The 12,958-nt window shown below is 67.5% G+C and overlaps 1 protein-coding gene across 4 annotated transcripts in view; it reads left to right on the top strand.

Annotated features, from left to right (window-relative positions):
* The window catches only part of ANO1 (anoctamin 1), a 160,800-nt gene that overhangs the window by 146,007 nt on the left and 1,835 nt on the right, over positions 1–12,958 (top strand). For all 4 annotated transcript variants that reach the window (XM_062195688.1, XM_062195687.1, XM_062195690.1 and 1 more), the window contains 4 exons: positions 1,066–1,218; positions 6,236–6,288; positions 7,187–7,371; positions 11,497–11,602. In XM_062195688.1, the coding sequence (XP_062051672.1) occupies positions 1,066–1,218; positions 6,236–6,288; positions 7,187–7,371; positions 11,497–11,602 (497 nt within the window). The remainder of the gene's footprint in view (positions 1–1,065; positions 1,219–6,235; positions 6,289–7,186; positions 7,372–11,496; positions 11,603–12,958) is intronic.

Raw genomic sequence — 12,958 nt, 5'->3', positions numbered from 1 at the left:
GCTTGAGTGCCGCCCCCAGCGCCGTTCTGGAATAAGCCTGAGCCAAACCAGGACCGGGGGCAGCGGCCCAAGCAGGGGTCTCCCCTGCCCTGCCGTCCTGGCTTAAGCAAGGCCACGCCTGCACACCATGAGCGCACAGGCCCATGACTGCCCCCAGGCACCGAAATCTTCCATTTTCCTGGTGGCTGGAGGTGGCAGCCCGGGTGCCTCTCTGGAAGGGACCCCTCCTGCCCCCACACACAGGGAGTGGCCACCTGCGCCCACCCAGGGCCACTGTGGCACCTGCTGGTGGTCAGCTCTGCTGCTGCCTCCCCCGATAGGATGGCCACACGACTGTGGATAGTGGGATGGAGGGGCCCCGTTGGGAAGGCCCCGCCCCAGCCCCAGCCCCAACAGCGTCTCCGGCCGCCCCTCACCCCCGACCAGCGAGCACCAGCAGCAGAAGCGCGGTCAGGCGGAAATGGACTGTGCACCCCGCTCAGCTCCCAGACGGGCCCCAGCGCCTCTGCCCACACACTAACAAGCCCACCTGCCTCCCGGTCGTGGCTTCCTTGTTGACTGCTTGGACCAGGCTCCCTGTGGGCTCCATGAGGAAGGGGAGACGAGCTACAGACCCAGAGTGGGATTCAGAAGGGCTTCAGGGTTGGGGGCGGTGCCCCAAGCGGGCTGTGTCGGGCCGAGCTGACCCCAGGATGAGCCAGCTTCCCTCCTCATGGCTGGCTTGTGACAGCATGGGCGCCAGGGGAGGTCCAAGGCCCCAGAAGCCATGGAAGGGCAAGTTTGCTGGCCCCAGGGAACCTGCAGGGGTAAGAGTGGCCCGGCCTGGGGAGGCTGCAGCCTGGGCCATGGCTTGTGAGCAGTGACGTGTGACCTTAGCCACTGAGAAGCCCGCGCTGCTGCTACCCAGGGGGCCAACACTGGGATTCTGGGCGGAGTCCGAGGTCACCGTGGGTCTGGCCAGGAGCGCCTCTCTGTAGGTGGGCACGGGCCAGACCCAGGGTTTCACCTGGCCCCGCCGTCCGGGCTGGGGCACAGCCACGGCGCTGAGCGCCCCCCTCTCCGCAGTCATCCAGTTCGGCTTCGTGACCCTGTTCGTGGCGTCCTTCCCCCTGGCCCCGCTGTTCGCGCTGCTGAACAACATCATCGAGATCCGCCTGGACGCCAAGAAGTTCGTCACCGAGCTCCGCAGGCCCGTGGCAGTCAGGGCCAAGGACATTGGTGAGTGAGCGCGGGCCAGCGCTAAAGCCAGAGCCCTGCCCCCTGCCCGGGTGGAGCCTGGGCCAGGAGACCCCACGCCCGGACACTCACCCGCCCTCCTCCAGCGATGGTGATGAGCTGGCTGGGGTGGGGGGGACGTTTGGGCAGAGTGAGCGCCTGGTGTCCGACTGTCCCAGCAACCTGCTGTCGGCGTCTGGGGAGGCCCCTCCCCGTGGCAGCCGCTCCCAGGGCGCAGCACGGACCAGTTGGGGTTGGGGGCGGGGACAGGGCCACTCAGCACAAGACCGTGAGGGATCCCACAAAGGGAAGGAGCCCCTTCTGCAGAGGGAGAAGCTCAGGTGGACAGCGCGGGCTGTGCCGCAGAGGCCGTGGTCACGTCCAGGACACCTTCCAGGCAGGTCCTGACTCGGAGGCGCCGGGTGGGGAGGGGTTGGGCTGAAAACCGCGGCGTGGGGCGGACAGCCTAGGGGGCACTGAGCTCCCTGCCCAGCTCCCACGGCACCTAGGCCCACACAGAGCCTGGCCCCGGCCGGGGTTGGTCAGGAACCGGAGACCCAGGGGGCCGTACAGGTGTGGCTGAGCGACTCTGAGCAGCAAGCACGGCGCCCGTGTCATCCTCCCAGGGAGCCGACTTTCAGGGTGGAGACACAACAGAAATGTGGCCGCTCTGTCTCGGCGCCGGGCAGCTTCGGCTCCGGCCGCCTCCGTGCCAGCCCTTGCAGTTAGCAAAAGAGGGAATTTCACGGCGACGGGCTGGGCTCCTGTGCTCGGCTTAATCTTTTTGTTAGGTTTATTTTTTATTTATTTGAAAGGCAGAGTTAGAGAAAAGGAGAGAGAGAGACAGAGAGAGAGAGGTCTTCCATCAGCTCCCCAAGTGGCCTCGATGGCCGGGCGGAAGCCAGGAGCCTGAAACTCCGGCTCCGGGTCTCCCAGGTGGGCGCCCAGATTCCTGGGCGTCTTCCTCTGCCTTCCTGGGCACATCAGCAGGGAGCCGGATCGGAAGTGGAGCAGCCGGGACTGGATCCGGCGCCCACGTGGGATGCCGGCACCACAGGCGGTGGCTTTACCCGCGGCACCACAATACCAGTCCCTCAGTCCCAGTCTTGCCAAGCGTGGGGGCTGCACCAGTGCCTCCAGTCCTGGACCGGAGTCATTCTCTTTGGAAACACTTTCGGTTGTTGGTGGCTCTACCTGGGCTGGAAGCTCCTTGGGCCACACAGTGGTCTGGTGACATCCACACCACCCCACCAGTGATGGCCACACCGCCAGAGCTCCGGCTTGGCCGCCTTAAGAGACTGCACCCGTTGGCGGTGCCGGCTTCACGGTTGAGTGCGGTCCAGTGTCGGGGGAGTCTGTCCAGTTCAGCCCACAGACTCGTGCTTGTGCCACGGGAGCAAAGAGGAGAGCCCTGGCCTAGAAACAAGGTGTTCCTGGGGAGGGCCATCCGAGCCGAGGTCACGGCCCCTGGGCTGGGCACTTGGCTCTGGCCCCTGGCGCCCCAGCTGCCCAGTTTGCGAACTTGCCCAGACGCTCTGTGCTCCAGATGCCCTGTGAGATTTTGCTCACACCCGGTGCTGAGTGACCCCGAGGTCCCTCCTCACCCAGCATCCCTGGTGCGGCCTCCCCGAGACCCTGGGCTCAGCCCCTGCCCCTACGGGCCAGGAGCGCCGTCTACAGGCTGGAGCGGAGGTCAGCGGCTGTTTCTGGAAAGGCCCTGGGAGCAGAGCCGTGCGGACGGAGCCCTGGGCTCAGAGCCGCTGTCCTCGCTGGGAGGCCCAGTCCCCTGCACGCTCGCAGCTGCCACGGAAAAGATACAGAAACGTCCTCTGGCCGAGGCAGAACGCACGCCACGGGCGGGAGGGGCTTCAAGAGGTTTGCAGAGAGATGAAATTCAAGAGTTCTTTTCGTGCACAAAATTTTGGAACCCCCTTCCCAGCTGCTCGTAAGAGGGGGGTGGTCTTCGGGGAGTCCTCGCATTCGCAACCCCCACCCCCAGCAAGGCCAAGCTGCAGCCCAGGTTCCCGTGGCGCACCCTGCTTGGGAGGCCACGCCCAGAGCGCTGCGAGGCCTGGCGTGCACAGCTCTCCCTGGAACTTCTGTCCCCTTGGGTTGTCCAAGGAGCCCTGGAGGAAGCTTGGGCGGGTTCTCTGCTTATGGGGAGACTGGGACCCTGGTCCTTAGCAGAGGCTGGGCCAGGGGCAGAGAACCCACCCCACCCCCACCCCACCCCGGCCGCCACGGGAGCGCTTGCTTTAGGAACTGTTAGGCCGCACCCCAGGGCTCTGCACGAGGAGTGCTGGGGTGGCCTCCGGCGCGCCAGGGACAGGCACTGCCCACGGTGGAGCGCCCCTGCCGGTTGCAGGAAAAAACAATGCAGCTCTCACCAAGACTCGGAGGCCCCGCGGAGCCCGCAGGGGGCGGGCGTGCGCTCTGGCGTCCCCGCTGCGGGAAGCCTGGCTGTCCCCACTCGGTGGCATCTGGAAACGTGCAGAGCCAGCAGGAGCGCAGGGGCCTGCACGGTGGCCTCCCGGCTGCCCCAGCCCCTGATGCCAGGCGGGCTTCCACGGGAGCCCCGGACGCCAGGTCCCGCCCTGGCTCTCCCGGATGGAGCGCTCGCTTCCTGCTGCCTGCCAGCCTGGCGTGTGCCCCTCCTCCCCGTGGCTGGGCACCGGCCCCTTCCCCGGGGCTTTCCCTGAGGAGGCTTTTGTGTTCCTCCTGTGAGGCGTGCAGGCCAGGGCCCCTGGGCAGGCACCCAAGGGGACAGAGGGCCCCAGACGGACCTGCACCCCTTGGGCCCTGCCTGGGTGGCCAGGCGCCCCGTGGCCCTGCTGTGGCCTGCTGAGGTCACCGTAGGGCCCCAGCTGTGCTGCGGGAGCTTGGCCCCAGCCCCCAGTCCCGAGCTCCAACTCCCTGCTTCTCCTGCGTGTTTCAGGGCCGGTCCAGCTGGTGCCAGCGTGGGCGCAGGCCCAGCACCCCGCACCCCCACCCCCGCCAGCTCCTGGCTCTGCCCGGTACCCCATCCTGTCCTTGGAATGGAGTTGAGTACCCTCGGATGTTTACGCACAGTCCGTACAGAAGGAGGTAGTGAGGCAGATCCCGCTTACGAGAGCTACGTGAGAATCTCAGAATCTCAAGGGCTGGGAGGCTCCCCGAGCGTCACAGCAACGTCAGATGCCGTCTCGGCCCACCCTGAGAGAGGCCGATGCCGGGGCTGGGGCTGGTGCATCCTGACGGCCCAGGGACCACTCCGAGAGCCCCTACCAGGACTCAGAGGGGTGCAGGAACTGGCAGGATGAGCTCCACACAGGAAGGTGGCCGGAAGACCCCTCTCCTGCCCTGTGTCTCCTCTCTGGGCCCCTTGGGCAGTCACCCAGGCCGACTGCTCACCCAGGTCCTGTCGAGTGCTGGGCTCGGACCGTGGGAGACTTCAGCCCCGACCCAGGCTCGCCCACACCCAGCACCCCACCTTGGAGGTCTCGGGCTTGAGCCCAAGGGCCAGCAGAGCCCGCGAATGTCACAGTTGCTTCTTGTACGCTCACATCAGTAGGGAGCTGGGTTTGGACAAATATTTCTCTAAAGACAAAAGGCTAAGGCAGTGGTAATGTGGTTGGTGGCCATGCATGGTCCTGCCTCCAGGGGGCGCCACCATCAGCCAAGCCAGCTGCCTACTTTTTTTTTTTTTTAAGATTTGTTTTATTTATTTGACAGTTACAGAGAGAGGGAGAGGGAGAGAGGGAGAGAGGGAGAGAGAGAGAGAGAGAGAGAGAGAGAAGTCTCCCATCTGCTCATTCACTCCCCAAATGACCGCAATGGCCAGAGCTGAGCTGATCTGAAACCAGAAGTTTCTTCCAGGTCTCCTATGTGGGTGCAGGGGCCCAAGGACTTGGGCCGTCCTCTACTGCTTTCCCAGGCCACAGCAGAGAGCTGCATAGGAAGTGGAGCAGCTGGGACTCAAACCGGCGCCCATATGGGATGCCGGCACTGCAGCTGGTGACTAACCCACTGCGCCACAGCGCCGGCCCCATCTGCCTACATTTTTAAAACTCCACCATCCTGGTTTTTTAAACATCAGACAGTGTTCTTGGAGCAGCAGCAACCCACGGGCATGCAGAGTCATTGGCAAGGGCTTCAGACGCTCATTCAGTCACTCAGCAAACACATCCAACACTGAGCGAGGCCCGGATACAGGGATGTGCAGTTCACAGCCTGCCCGGCGCCTGGGATCCCCAGAGGGCTCTCAGCGGGGGACGCGCGGATGGGGGCGGGGGGGTGGGCGAGACGCGGCTCCGTCTCATGACCCAGGTGCTGTAAGAACATGCCCCCTCCTGCCGCCTCCGGCTCACACGTGCCCACCTGCCTCCCTCAGGCCCAGTGGCCCCAGCCCCCTCGCCACCCTACCGCCTGTCGCAGCAGAAGCTACGTGGGAGAAAGGCCACACAGAGCCATGCCAAGTGTCTCGGTTGGGCTGTGGCCCCTGTGGGCCCAGGAGGAGGGATGGGCACCAGAGAGGGCTGGGTGACAGCTGAGCATTGCGGGTGGCGGTCTGAGACTGGGGGCGAGGGATCGTGGCTGCGCTGGCCTGGCCTGCTTCTCTGAGCAGCATGGGTCCCATCCTCTCAGGCCTGGCTCAGGAGAGCCAGCCCTGCACAGGAGGTGGCACCCAGGGGCCCACGCGTGCCCACCGAGCGCCCATGGCCTGTCCCCAGTGCGGCTCTTGCTTGGGGGGGTGCACCTGAGCCCCCCGGCAGACACAGGTTCATGGGCAGACGGCTCAGAACCACGCGGGACAGCGGCTTTGAGAAGCTCCACTGCTCACAGACAGCTGCTGGGCTGGGCTCAGCGGTGGCCCTGGCGTCCCCCCAGCGTCCCCTGGACCACCCCGCACAGCGCCCCATTGCCGCAAGTCCGCCTGCCGTGGGAACATGCGAACCCGGCTCCTGCAGGCCGGGGCCCGGGCCGCTGCCCGTGAGCCGTGTCCCCGAGGGGCCTCTGACGCCGTGGTCGCTCCTCCCCGCAGGGATCTGGTACAACATCCTCCGAGGCGTGGGGAAGCTTGCCGTGATCATCAACGTGAGTGACCGGGCCCTGCCAAGCTGTGGGCAGGCGCTGTCCCGTGGGGGCGGGGCCAGGCCGGGGTCTCCCGCCCTCCACCCTAACAGGGCCTCGGGTTGCTGGGGTTGTCCCCTCGGTGCCATGCCCAGTAGGGGGCAGCGCTCTGGCCCAGGCAGAAGTGTCCATGGGTGTGCAGGGCAGCAGGCCATGGGGAGGGGCGGCACAGCCCCCCCGGCCACTTCCCGTGAGCCACGAGTGAGAGGGCCCACCTTGGCCTACAGGTGCACCCTTACCTGGGAGACAGAGATAGGGAGGGGAGACAGGGACGAACTGGGAGACAGTCAGTTCCTTACGTTTCCGTGCAGCGCAGACGCGTGGCGAGAAGGGGAGACCCGCAGTCCCCACCCCCACCCCCAGCTCGGCTCAGCCCCGGGCTCCCCACCCCTGTTGGCCTCTCCCATTGCCGGGGGGCCCCAGTTTCCGAGCCCACGGGGTGGGGTGCTTTGGCCGCTCTGTCCGGCAGACCACCCCCGTCTTGCCCGCTGCCTCCCGCTGAGGTCCACCTGCCTCTGCCCGCAGCCTGGGGCTCTGAGGTCCACCTGCTGGCCCAGCACAGAGCCGGCAGGGCTCTGATGAGAACCGGGCAGGGGAGGTGAGGGCCGCGGGCAGGGCTCTGACGAGAACCGGGCAGGGGAGGTGAGGGCTGTGGGCAGGGCTCTGATAAGAACTGGGCAGAGGCACAGAGTGGTGAGGTGGTTCATCCAAGGCCGCACAGCAGCTGGCCAGCCAGCACGCTCCCATGCCTCCCCACTCAGCTCAGTGCTGGCCCCAGGCCCCTCCTCAGGCTGCGGGGGATGGAGCCGTGGCTGGGCCCCCTGCCCCCCGGTGCCGCCCTCAGCGCCTTGTTCCTGGCCAGGCCTTCGTGATCTCCTTCACATCCGACTTCATCCCGCGCCTGGTGTACCTGTACATGTACAGCCAGAACGGGACCATGCATGGCTTTGTCAACCACACGCTGTCCTCCTTCAACGTCAGCGACTTCCAGAACGGCACGGCCCCCAACGACCCCCTGGACCTGGGCTACGAGGTGCAGATCTGCAGGTACCGCTCTGCCAGCCTCCTTGGCTGGGCTTCTGGGAGGGCCTGGGCCTGGGCCCGCAGTCGCTCAGAGGCAAGTCACAGGGAGGAGAGAAGGGGGCGACTCGCGGATGGCGCCAGGCACGGCTGGATCCAGGAGCTGCGGTTTGCCGGAAGGCCCCCCAGCCTTGCTTCTCTCTGTGTCGGCGCCGCTTCCTGGCAGGCAGCGAGCCCCCCCCCCCCCCCCCCCGCCGCGGCCGCCCTGCAGCCCCAGTGGGAAGCCTGCCCTTTCCCGCAGATGTCTCTGAGTCTCACCGGAGGACTCTCAGCGGCCAGGCCTGGCCGGCAGCCGTCGTCTGAGGCCATGGACCGAGAACTGGGAAACCCCAAGGAAAAGCGGGGCCGGGCGGCCAGCAGCAGCGGCTCCCGAGGCGCTAAGCCCGTGGGCCGCTCTGCCTGGCCGGGCTCTCCAGGGGTTTGCAGGGAGCCCCGTGGGAGAGACGGAAGCCCGGACAGGGAATGAGGGCGGAGCCTGGGCTTGGGACCAGGGACTTCCTGGGGCGGCCTGGGCTAGGACTGGGGACTTGGGAGTGGGCAGCGTGACCCCGGCTCCCACGGGCCTTAGTGCAGGAAAGACAAAGAGCTCAGTGCAGAAGGAGCAACCACGGGAAACCGGGGGGGTGCGGGGCGGGATGGCCCAGGTGTGGGGGTGTGCAGGGCGGGACGGCCCAGGTGGGGGGTGCAGGGCGGGACGGCCCAGGTGGGGGGTGCAGGGCGGGACGGCCCAGGTGGTGGGGGGGTACAGGGCGGGACGTCCCAGGTGGAGGGGTGTGCAGGGCGGAACGTCCCAGGTGGTGGGGGTGCAGGGCGGGACGGCCCAGGTGGTGGGGGGGTACAGGGCGGGACGTCCCAGGTGGGGGGGGTGCAGGGCGGGACGGCCCAGGTGGGGGGGGGTGCAGGGCGGGACGTCCCAGGTGGGGGGGTGTGCAGGGCGGGACGTCCCAGGTGGTGGGGGGTGCAGGGCGGGACGGCCCAGGTGGGGGGGGGTACAGGGCGGGACGTCCCAGGTGGGGGGGGGTGCAGGGCGGGACGTCCCAGGTGGGGGGGGTGCAGGGCAGGACGTCCCAGGTGGTGGGGGGTGCAGGGCGGGACGGCCCAGGTGGGGGGGTACAGGGCGGGACGTCCCAGGTGGTGAGGGGTGCAGGGCAGGACGTCCCAGGTGGTGGGGGGTGCAGGGCAGGACGTCCCAGGTGGTGAGGGGTGCAGGGCAGGACGTCCCAGGTGGTGGGGGGTGCAGGGCGGGACGGCCCAGGTGTGTGGGGGGGTACAGGGCAGGACGTCCCAGGTGGTGGGGGGTGCAGGGCGGGACGTCCCAGGTGGTGGGGGGTGCAGGGCAGGACGTCCCAGGTGGTGGGGGGTGCAGGGCAGGACGGCCCAGGTGGTGGGGGGTGCAGGGCGGGACGGCCCAGGGAGAGGCAGTGCACACCCGTCAGCTGCTCTGTTTTCCTGGGGCATTAAGTGTATGGGGCAGTGGGGGAGGAGCAGGCAGGCGGGCGCTGGCGTCCTGGGGCAGAGGGAGCTGCATGGCCCCTGCCCCGCGCGCAGCTGCTCAGGGGCTTTGCAGGCTCAGGGCAGGCAGCAAAGTCGCCCCCTCGGGTCACCTCGGGTGAAGCCTTTGCCGACAGCCAAGGCTCAGCACGCGAAACCCCGGGCCCCAGATTCCCAGGACGCCGAGGCTGGGTGTCCAGCGGGTGCATGCGTCTCAGGAGGGCCTCGGGGCCCAGGCCCGCGGCAGGACGGACAGACAGCCGGGGGTCAGCAACGCCCCGGGCCCCTGCACTGTGTGGGGAAGGGAGGGGCAGGACAGACCAGATGTGGACGCCCCGCTCAGCACCTGCTCCAGAGGCAGGCTGCTCCACTTAGCCGGTGATGTGCGGGCGACCCAGCCTCGGCTGGCCCCAGGGCGAGCCCCCAGCTCAGCCACACGGTTCCCCCTGGAGCACGGGTGACCCCCGCCACGGACAGTCAGACCGCCCAGCGCTGGCCTGGGGGAGGCCTGGATTAGAGCTGCAAGGCACAGGTTTGACGGGAAAGAACACGGAGAAGAGTTGGCTCGTTTTCCGGAACGTCCCCTGGGGACAGTAGCCGGGATGCCCACGAGGTGAGGCTGAGCCGCGCTGGGCAGGAAGGAGCCAGGTTTCTGGGCCCCCAGCCCGCGCCTCGGGGTATCCTGGCCGGGAACACAGGCCCGACAGCCTGTGTCTAAGCATCCGTGATTCTGAGCTCCACGGAGACAGGAAGCCGTGGGTCTCCCTGTTTCACTCCTCGGGGTCTGGAGGTTTGTTTGGTTTTGTGGGGTTTAAAGATCTGCTTACTTATTTGAAAAGCAGAGTTGCAGAGAGCGCTTCCCTCTGCTGGTTCACTCCCCAGGCCAAAGCCAGGAGCCAGGAGCTCCATCCAGGTCTCTCGTGTGGGCGCGGGGGCCCCAGGACTCGGGCCATCTTCCGCTGCCTTCCCAGGCCATCAGCAGGGAGCTGGGTCAGAAGTGGAGCAGCCGGGACTCCAACCAGCGGCTCATAAGGGATGCCAGTGTTGAATATGGCGGCTTAGCCCACTGCGCCACAACACCGGTCCCCAGGCTGGGGCTTAGCCGGGCCTTCACCATCCCAGGGCCATGACCTTGTGTGTAGGTGCTGTGAGCTCCCAGCAGGTGCTGGCCACCTCCTGGGGCAGCCAGCCTGGGGCAGGGGTGTGGCAGAGCTGGGAGCCATCCCTCACTCTAGCCCTGACACAGGCCTCGTCCCATTTCATCCTTGCTCCACACCCAGAGAGGGCTCCCTGTCCTCCCCGGGGGAGCCAGAGGTCAGGGCAGGCGTGGGGGTGACGCCTGACCCCAGCTCCCACTGGGCACTGAAGCATGCATAGGAGTTTTCCGGGTGACCCAAGCGCATTCGCTAGGATTCCTGGCCTTGAGAGAGAGGGCGGCAGGTGTGGCTTCTGTCGCTGGGGGGACAGGGCTGCGGCAGGCACGGGGTCCAGCCTGAATCTGTCCCGGGCCCCCACAGGCTCCAAGGCTGTGTCTCTGACACACTCACACACACTTACACACTCATGCACACACATACATATATACTCACATACACTCACGCTCACACCCACTCACACACACACACAGAGTTCTGGGTGGGTGAGGGCACTGCCGGGCCCCCCGCTGAACCCCCACCCCTCGCACACTCTGGCACACAGCAGCCGCTGAGTAGATGTGTGCAGCTTGGGGGGGGCACTCACACGGAGGCCCAGAGAGGCCAGGGCGGGGCCTGCACAGCCAGCTGCCCCCTTGCCTGCTCTCCCTGCTGGACGTGAGCCCTAACTGCCCGGCCAGGCTGCGCCTGCCGCCGAGCTGGGAGCCCCTGCCCTGGTGTGGACGTCTCCTGACCCACTTTGCGAGGCCCGCCCAATACCGTGGGGGTGGCAGCGCCATCAGGCCAAGCCCCAGGGGGTGCGGTACCCCCCCAGAGTCGGGGAGCAGTGGGAGGGGCCCTGGGGGACACGGACCCCGGGGAGAGCCGAGGCTCCCTGCGCCCCTGCGCAAAACCATCAGCAGCGTCCGCAGACACGACAGGCTGAGGGGTTGACGGCGACGACCGAGCAGCAGCTGGCGGAGAGGCGGCGGGGGCCTGGGGACAGGGCCTGGCAGGCGCCGGGGAGGGTGTCTACCGCCCGCCCAGGCCACTTGGGACGTGGCCCTGTGTTGTTTTTCTGGAGTCGTTCCCCAGGGGGGTGGGGCAGCCCACCCCGTCCAGCCAGGCAGGCCCTGCTGTCTGGGGCCTCCTGGGGCCCCCGGTGAGATCCCGTGGGACAAGGGCGCCCGTCCTTTGGACGTGGGGACACTGCTGGGCGGGAGAGTCCCAGGGCTGCGTGCAGCCACAGCGCGGCCCGAGCAGCAACACTTCCTGGTGTCTGGCTTTTCAGGAAGCCCCGCGGGCCCCCGGCCCCCACCCCCAGTGCAGAGGCTCCCTGGCCGCGTGAGCAGGCTGGGCCGGGGCATCTTGCCCAGGTCAGGGCCCGGCCAAGGCTCCCGCTGCGTCTCCCACGCTACCGGGCACGGATGGTGCTGACCACGCCCCCATGCCCCGCCGTCCCTCGCAGGTACAAGGACTATCGCGAGCCCCCGTGGTCGGAGCACAAGTACGACATCTCCAAGGACTTCTGGGCGGTGCTGGCAGCCCGCCTGGCGTTCGTCATCGTCTTCCAGGTGAGAGCCACACTTTGTCGTGACCCCGTGCCCAGTCAGGGGAGCAGGGGCCTGTGGGCCTGCTCGGGGTACCGACGAGGGGCCGTGTGCAACGACAGGGCCTGGGAGGAGCTCACGGGCAAAGGCGAGGCCAAGGCCAGGGCCACGGGCAGAGGGCTCTAATTCCACTCAGGGCGGGCAGGTTTAGTACTTAATTTTTATATTTTTATTTTCATCTTATTTAAAAGGCAGACACAGAGGTCTTCCACCTGCTGGTTCACTCCCCAGGGCAGGACCAGGCTAGAGCTGGGGGCCTGGAACTCAACCCAGGCCTTCCGCGTGGCGGACAGGGCCCCATCACCGCCGCCTCCCAGGGGCCCGCTAGCAGGGAGCTGGACTTGGGAGCAGAGGTGGGACTCGAACCCGGGGGCTGGGTGCTGCTGAGGGCAGGTCTAGTTCAGGGTGAGAGGCCTGGAGACGGGGGACCCTGCGGGCACCCCTCTGGGTCTCTCGCTGTCCTGTTTGAGACCCGGCCAATACTGACAGCAGGTGGCAGGCTCTCAGAAGAACCTGGACGCCCCTGGCCCCGGCCCGTGGAGCTCCCCGAGGCCAGGGGGCCCAGGCTGGAGCAGCTGGCAGGTGCAGTCCCCAGGCGGGAGCAGCCTCAGCCCCGTGGGCACTGCTCACGTGCGTCTCCGGGAGCGCGTGAGGCCATGCCAGGGAGCGCTGGGCTCACAGCGTAGAGCCCGGAGCCCCAGAGCTGCCCCCTGCCACGTGCCTGCGGCCTGGGCGGCTCTCTCCACGCCTCCAAGCTCAGCTGCGCCCTCTGCTGGCTCCTCACAGCCGTCCTCCAGGGTCAGGTTCCCAGGAAGCAGAGCAGAGGCCGGGGTTCTGCGCTGGTGGGCCGCTGGGGGGGAAGCCTTGGGTGGGGGCAGCACGGGCAGGGGCTCAGCCAGGAGGTATCTCAGCCTCACCTGGCGCAGACAGTGGCCTCTGTGTGGAGGAGGAGGAGCCAGGAGGTGCTGAAGCTCCCGGCTGTGAGCCGAGCAGCCAGCCCCTGCCACGCGTGGACGGGGGGCGGAGGGGCACCTGCCACGGGTGCTCAGTGGAGTAGCGATAGGCAGATGAGTTGCCCCATGAGAGCGGCCGGGGCAGGGGTTCCGGCTGGCCCCGCAGGCTTTGCAGGCCAGAGGAGCCACGCGGGCATCACGGGTGCTCACGTGTCTCCCCGCCACGTGGCTGCTTCTCCCACTAGCATTCTTTTCTGCGGAGCTGTTCTATGTACTGAGCCGGGGCCCGGCAGTCCCTCGTGTAGGCTTCCGGCGGAGAGGTTCAGAATTCTGAGTCGTCCGGTTCCCGGAGGCCAGGGGCACGCGG

The sequence above is a fragment of the Lepus europaeus genome, chromosome 7 (genome assembly GCF_033115175.1).
Source record: "Lepus europaeus isolate LE1 chromosome 7, mLepTim1.pri, whole genome shotgun sequence".
NCBI classification, from domain to species: domain Eukaryota; kingdom Metazoa; phylum Chordata; class Mammalia; order Lagomorpha; family Leporidae; genus Lepus; species Lepus europaeus.
The sequence above is the reverse complement of the archived record's forward strand: the minus strand, read 5'-3'. Positions and strand labels throughout refer to the sequence as shown.